The following is a 7,336-nucleotide window of genomic DNA, read 5'->3' as shown; positions in this document are numbered from 1 at the left end:
CCTTACCCGGTGATCCGACCGAGTTCGCCCGCTTATATAGTCGGCCCGACCGAGTCCGCCCGCTTATATAGTCCGCCCGACCGAGTCCGCCCGCTTATATAGTCCGCCCGACCGAACCCGTACACACCCGTCCATTTATCCTACCTGTTATACCCGCCCGCCTATATGATTGATTTTAAGCCTTTAAATTTGTAGTGTTAGCTACAACCATTAGATTTCGAAAGTAAAAATAAATAACCCTAGAAATCACTTTTCTTAATCTTGTCTTCGTCGTTCTACTTCTTTAGTCTCTTTCTCCTCCAAAATCTCAATATCTCATCAATAACTTGAGAATCCACAATAAACCGATCGTAATCAATGAGAAGAAGAATAGAAACCGATCATAATCCATGAGAAATCTCAATGCATATCTTGTGATTTTGAATTCATTTACTTTTTAGAATTGTAAAGTGGGAGTTTAGAAAGTTGTATCTAGCGACTAAACATTTTTAATTTCAAACAAAAGTTTCTTTATTTGTTCATTAGTGACCGGGTCCGCCTGACCGATACCCGGCTTGCCCGACTATCAAAATGGTCACGGATGGGCACTTTGTTGGAGAAAAATCCGAAATGTCCGCCCGTTTTGTCTGGATCTCCGAGCAGACACTTAGGACTCGTGTCCGTTCCGCCCGGACCGGTTGAGTTAGTGTCCGTTTCCCGCCCATCCGGACCGATTCCCACCCCTAGCCTACCCAAATGGATATCTTTGAAAATATTTGTCAAAAGTAGCCTCCGTATAGCGTCTATATTCTTCTAGTGGTCCCCAAAAGATTAACGCCGTCAAAATAGAATTAAGATCTCCGTCACAATATTTTGGAAAATGGCGGGAATTTCCTGTCCCGCCAATTCTCAATTATCCATCGAGCCAAATTCCCGCCTCTCCTGAAACCTTTTTTCAGTAAAATAATTAGCTTCAGCAAAAGCCATTACCGTCTCTCTCTCTCTCTCTCTAAAAATTCCGATCTCGTTCAAACCACTCTTTTTCCTAGAAGTCAGCTTCTTCATCAGATAAATCTCATTACACCATATCTCAGAATCCCTAATTTTCAATCTTCACCATCAAAAAACCCTAGACCTAATTAACTCCATTTACCCGTCTCCGAACGGTTTCAGAGATCTGATAAATCAGAGAATCGAGCTCCAAGAACCCTAATTTTGATGGAGAAGTCCAGATCTGAACTCCAAATTTGTTAAAGTTTCTGCCACCGTGATTGGATTCAGGAAGAAATGGCGACTAACCTACTTGACTCAGAAGGTTGTTGTAGTGTAAGCAACACTGATAGGTCACAAGCATGGAATATTTTTTCTGTGTTGTTGAATTTAGGTCGTCCTTGTCGTCCTGATGAACTAGCTGCGAAATGCCAGGTTTCGCCTGATTTCGTGAAATTCCTTTGCTCAATCCCTGATTCACCTCTATTATTGACGGATGATCTTTATGTCACTATCTCTCTGGCTACACTTTCTTCTGCTGGAGAGTTTGCACTGGATTCAATTCTTAAGTTTATGCCAGGATTCACAGTTAGGGTTTCTGGATCGAAGAGACTGCTAGATGGCGTTGAAACTTATTTTGGAAATGAAAAGCGACAGAGAATAGATCAATTCCTATTGAATTCTGAGAAACAAAGAATACTTTCGTTTCCTGAAGGTAGTAATTCTTCTGGATTTTCAGTCTCAATTTTCCAATTTGGCTTTTTTATTTGGTTGTTAATCGATTGAGATTAAACTTGAAACAGAAAACGACGATCAAACGAGGTTCATCTTAGCAGATCATAGCCTTACCCTTTCTTCTACTAAGGTATTCAGTTTTATATACTGTTGAAAGTATTTCGATAATCTTACTAGTTGTATTTGCCCCTAAAAAGTAATGACACGATGAATTACAAGTTCGATCTCTGATATGAAACGAACTTGCTTGCTTCTTTGGATTTAGTGTTTGACTTGTTATAAAGTTAGGGAAGCTTCTAAATTTCATCATTGATGCAGGCTGATGTTGATTTACGTGATAAGTATATAAGGAACATTGGTTTCCTGAGAGATGGGTTACCCGTTATGGCATTTAACTCGGGGATTTCAACTGAACAGAGCACGGTGCACCCTCTCCTTCTTGGCCAGAATACTGACATTCCCAGTTGTGGATCGATGGCAAAGGAAGATGATGAAAAAGATGATGCAGAGTCAAACATTATCGTGCATAGAGAGTTACTACAATCTGTTTATGCACCTAAGGGCCAACAAAGTTTTGTAAAAAATAATGATATTGATTTGAACTTTCCAACTGTGGCAGTAGAGGAAGCCCAGTTACATGATCCGAGTCTGGATCTCAGGTTAAGTACAACCAAAAATATAGTAGCATCCAAAGAAGTTCATTTGAATTTGATGGATTTCAGCGAAAATACAGGGCAGGCTGCAATAAATTGTCTGGAAGCTGGTGCCCAGTGTGATGACTCGCCATTGGAGTTTAGTCATGATCATGAAGCTCCAGGAAGTAGAATACTAGAACTTGTGGTGGAGAATAGTAGTGAGGAAGGACAAATTCAAATAAAGTCTGGACCAAGTAGAACTGCAGGTCGAGTAAACACATTTCCAACTGATAATACAGCTAAAACACTGGAGTTACTCAAAAACGATTCTGGCATGCTTTCAGTGAACTACCATGATATAGAAACATCTGGTCAAAGAGAGAAAACAACCGCCAAGATGGAATTCTATGACTTATGTTCTTCATCTGAGACCTCTACTACCAAGATGCAGCCACGGGGGTCTTCTGCTAAAGCGAAGAGACAACAAAGGGATACATGTACCACTCAGGGAATCAGGTCTCCTTCATTGTCGCTAAATTGTATTGTGGATCTTGATACTCCTAAACAACAAGAACCTTGCAAAACAGATCAGAAGTCCATGTCCATGAAAGAGAAGTTGAAGCAGAACCATAACCATGCCCCGCGTACTAAGGAAAAACAGGCAGAGGCCAACTCCATTACACAGAAGGTAAGCTCCAATCAAGTAATGTAAAATAAATGGTGTACCGTGTACTCAGTTACTCACTACTAGTTTGCCTCATGGAGGTGTTCTAGTTTCCAATTTCTGTCTTGGCGTTAACTAGTTTATAAGATTTCTTAATGGCCATGTTTTAGATTCAGTTGGAGTCAAAGGCACTGCCAAATTTTGAATCTTTCATACTAGAGGAAGAGGAAGGTTCAGGTATGCCACTTCATAAAGAATATCATGTTGGTTTTATACCATTTTCGGATTTCAACTCAACTTTTACAATGCATGTCCAGGTGGCTATGGAACTGTTTATAGGGCTCGAAGAAAGAATGATGGAAAGACATTTGCCATTAAATGTATGTGTGACATTTGGTTACTCTATTTTCTACCCACTTCTCTGACTCGGATGAATAAGTCAAATATGTCTTATTAAATAAATGGTTACATTGCTTATTACTTTCCTATTCAATTACTAAAATCCTGACATACACAAGTGCAAATTAAACCAAGGGGTTGTTAAGTTTGTGGCCATCCAACTCAAAACCAATTGGTAATGAGTGGAGAGGACCTATACTTTATATTCTTGATTGCTAGTTACCCATTCTCCCATGTGGGACTATTCTCACACGCCCCTCACGTGTGGCGTTCTTTGAGCCTAACACGTGTGTTTTTTTTTTCTTTACGGGTGACGTGGAGCACGTGTGCTTTTAAGCCTATCACGTGTGGGCCTAGCTCTGATACCATGTTAAGTTTGTGGCCATCCAACTCAAAACCAATTGGTAATGAGTGGAGAGGACCTATACTTTATATTCTTGATTGCTAGTTACCCATTCTCCCATGTGGGACTATTCTCACAGGGGTAACAGTAATTCAAAATAAATGGGAGAGAATTATAAGAGGGTATTATCAGCTCCAACTGCTCTTAAAAACAAGATTTTGGTTCATGCATAAATCATAAATGAGTAGAGAACAGGGTCCCCCTCAGAGCCCAAAATCGGGATAAGTCACTGGTGACGAGTTATAACATATGTTTGACTACACATACTTAAATAAAACTACTACAGAACATTCATCCTTCCAGAAGAAAACATAATTTATAATGCTTTCTTATGGCTCTGCAGGTCCTCATGAAAATGCTCATATGCACCATGTCACCAATGAGATGAAGATGCTGCAGCGATTTGGGTAATTAGTCTAACACTTTTGTTTGTGTTTTAGATAGATCGTTGAATTTTCTGAACTCAAGAACTCTAGATTTTGAGCTGGAGAATGATTTTTCTGCTGCAGTGGTCGGAACTTTGTTATCAAGTATGAAGGCTCTTTCAAGTTTAAAAACTCTGAGTGCTTTATTTTAGAGCATGTTGAGCACGACAGACCCGAGGTATTACATGATGTTTGAATAGTTTATATTTGCTACTACTATCAAGAATACTTATATTGTTCTTTAACTCTTTACGAAATTCCTTTTGAGCTTTTAGGTGTTGAAGAGAGATATAGATGTAGCCAAGCTCCAATGGTATGGTTATTGCATGTTTAGAGCCCTAGCAAGTTTGCACAGGCAGGTGAGAGATCTATAATAGCATCACATTGCCTCATTATTTTTAAAGCTTGTTCATTGTACTTTTCCTAATAAAAGAAATCCTACTTTACTTTTACAGGGAATAGTTCATAGAGATGTAAAGCCTGGGAATTTCCTCTTTTCTCGTAAGCTTAGCAAAGGGTACCTCATTGATTTTAATCTGGCAATGGTCAGTGATGCTTCACTTACTTTATTTCATTTTTTTTACTTTTACTAGATAATGTTTATCTGTAACCAGAATCTAATTTCTTCTATTGTATCTCTTGCACAGGATTTGCATCATAAGTTTGGTACCACCAGTGAGTCACTCTTCTTTTCTTATTCCTTCTATTTGCATGATAAGTATATTAAACTGATGATGATATTTATTCATCTGTTCAGGCAAATCTAAGATGGGTTCTAGTCAGAGCTTCAATCAAGTTCCTCTTCCCAGTGCTAAAACTGATTTGCTTGTCAAAGATAGGAAAGTTGTGGCTAGTAGATCTCCAGCAGCACAAAATCAAGAGATAGCAAAGGACTCCAAACCATCACTTGAAAGCAAGACCATGAAGAAGAGAGCTGATATGGGTAATTTGAAGGCCCATCTCGACAGAGGTAGTAGGAGACATAAGTTGAATACTCAAGCTGCTGAAGGCTCTGGCATAACCTCAACGAGAGACGCAACAAGCACGAGAACCCCTTCAGGTGAGAGACAAAGAGAGCCCTTGCCAAGCCGTGGAAGGAAGGAGCTACTTAGCTTAGTACAAGAAGCTAGGAGAAGTCCAAATCAAAAGGAAATAAGCTTTCCATCTTCTCAGAGAAAAAGGATTGCCGCCTCTCCTAGCACAGTAGATAAACAACTTCTTTATCTGACTCCAATGCCTCTGCATTCTACTGGAAGTGCTGTTGCAGGTGCTGGATTGCCTAGCAACAAAGGTAGTATAGGCTGTTTTAGACAAATTGCAGTTTTATATTTCTGATTCTCTTCAAGGATTAACTATATCTCTATTGTTTATAGGGGACAGGAAACAGAAAAGAGAAGGCCCTTGTGTTGGGACTAAAGGGTTTCGAGCACCAGAGGTAAGGCAAAGTTACATAAACTGTGATTCTAAGAGAAAAGCCTGGTTTGTTGTGGAGTTGTTTGTTTCCGAAGTGATTAAAGGGGTGGATTGGTTTATGCAGGTCTTGTTCAAATCTCCACATCAAGGACCTAAAGTTGATGTCTGGTCTGCTGGAGTCACTCTACTGTACCTGATGATAGGAAGATCACCTTTCATTGGCGATCCTGAACAGTACAGTTCTTCCCCTTGGCTGAAAAAAAAGGCTTACCAATTATATTTCCTCAGTTAACATTTACTAGTTACTTCTTGCTAACAGGAATATAAAAGATATCGCGAAGTTGAGAGGCAGCGAAGATCTATGGGAAGTAGCCAAGTTACACAACCGTGAATCATCATTCCCTATGGTACTTCATTACTTTAAATACACTTATTTTTAATTAGGCCGTGTCTATATGATAACGATGCAGAAGAATAAATAACGTCGTTTAACACGATAAATTTGTTATGCAGTTTCTGACCCTATTTGGTATACGCAGCTTCCAGATTGTTATACTGTTCAGTGTTATTTAAATAATGCCAGTGTTAAATCACAGACATGCATGTGTAGAGAGTACAGACCTTCCAATTTTTATGAACAGTTGAATAGTTATAGATTCTGAGATATTGATATGTAAAGTATCAACTGGGACGAGTTTCACACTTAGATTGAACTTTTCCATGTACTGTCCTTACTCTGACATAGCTATAAAAATCATTTTCCGATAATAGTTAATGATTCTGAAGCTGTGAGATATAATAGCATCAACTGATTTACGAGTTTTGTTTCTGACAGGAACTTCTCGATGTACAATCCTTGCCATCAACAGAGCTAAGGAAATGGTGCAAGGCAAACACTAAAAGACCGGAATTCATCGACATGATCCCCACATCACTCTTTGATTTAGTAGATAAGTGCTTGACAGTAAACCCAAGGTTAAGAATATCAGCAGAAGAAGCCCTTAACCATGAGTTCTTTGCATATTGCCACAAAATTCTCATGAAACAGAGACTACTTAGACGAGGGCTAAGCCAAGACTCTGAAAGTGCTAATCCTTCTCATGACTGAGTATAGTTAGGGTTGAAGCTTTCATAACGGCTAAGAACAAGACAATATGCAGAAGAAATCACAGAACAACTAAAATTGATATGATTGCAATGGTGGTCAATACTGAACAAACAAATATTTCCTCCTTAACCTTCAATTGCAAATTCTAATTAGAAGTTGTAAAGTTTACATGTAGTTAATTTCTTGTTCTTTTAATTAGAATTCTTACACCTAACTTACATAACTTATTTAAAATGTGTATTGATAGAAATAATGTAGGAGGAAGAAGAGTATTAATTGAGATTGTTATCTTAGTTATTACACTTGAGGCCTTTATATAGGCTCTATAAGAGAACACTAATATTAGCTTATTCAATGTGGGACTATTCATCTAAGATATCTCATATACTCTCTAACACTCCCTCTCAAACCAATGTACTATTGTCGACATAAAAAAAAGATATTGATAAGTACAATGGTTTGCTACACTAAATCCTTACTCATTACAATAGCATCTAAAAATAAAATAACTTAAATGCAAAACAATTTTTGTTCTTCTCTTGTACTTCATTGGTCAATGGTGATTTGCTTCTTTCATAATATTCC

The 7,336-nt window shown here is 38.5% G+C and overlaps 1 protein-coding gene across 2 annotated transcripts; it reads left to right on the top strand.

The window, feature by feature from the left end:
• The first annotated feature begins 726 nt into the window (after positions 1–726).
• On the top strand, positions 727–7,031 carry LOC147544569 (Protein kinase superfamily protein). Of its 2 annotated transcripts, none has more exons than XM_086673178.1 (15): positions 727–1,684; positions 1,773–1,834; positions 2,023–3,027; positions 3,174–3,240; positions 3,321–3,383; positions 4,149–4,212; positions 4,315–4,408; positions 4,506–4,589; positions 4,686–4,775; positions 4,878–4,905; positions 4,988–5,521; positions 5,604–5,665; positions 5,768–5,877; positions 5,963–6,050; positions 6,479–7,031. In XM_086673178.1, exons 1-15 carry the CDS (start codon positions 1,267–1,269, stop codon positions 6,749–6,751), a joined length of 3,042 nt encoding a protein of 1,013 aa, XP_086529304.1. In that variant the 5' UTR covers positions 727–1,266; the 3' UTR covers positions 6,752–7,031. The 2 variants fall into 2 exon arrangements, with proteins under 2 accessions (XP_086529304.1, XP_086529305.1); XM_086673179.1 differs by having other exon boundaries at positions 924–1,684; positions 3,180–3,240.
• The last annotated feature ends 305 nt before the right edge of the window (positions 7,032–7,336 follow it).

Source organism: Eschscholzia californica, unplaced genomic scaffold (genome assembly GCF_041429995.1).
Source record: "Eschscholzia californica isolate CP2 unplaced genomic scaffold, dmEscCali1.0.p SCAF_4, whole genome shotgun sequence".
NCBI lineage: Eukaryota > Viridiplantae > Streptophyta > Magnoliopsida > Ranunculales > Papaveraceae > Eschscholzia > Eschscholzia californica.
The sequence above is the reverse complement of the archived record's forward strand: the minus strand, read 5'-3'. Positions and strand labels throughout refer to the sequence as shown.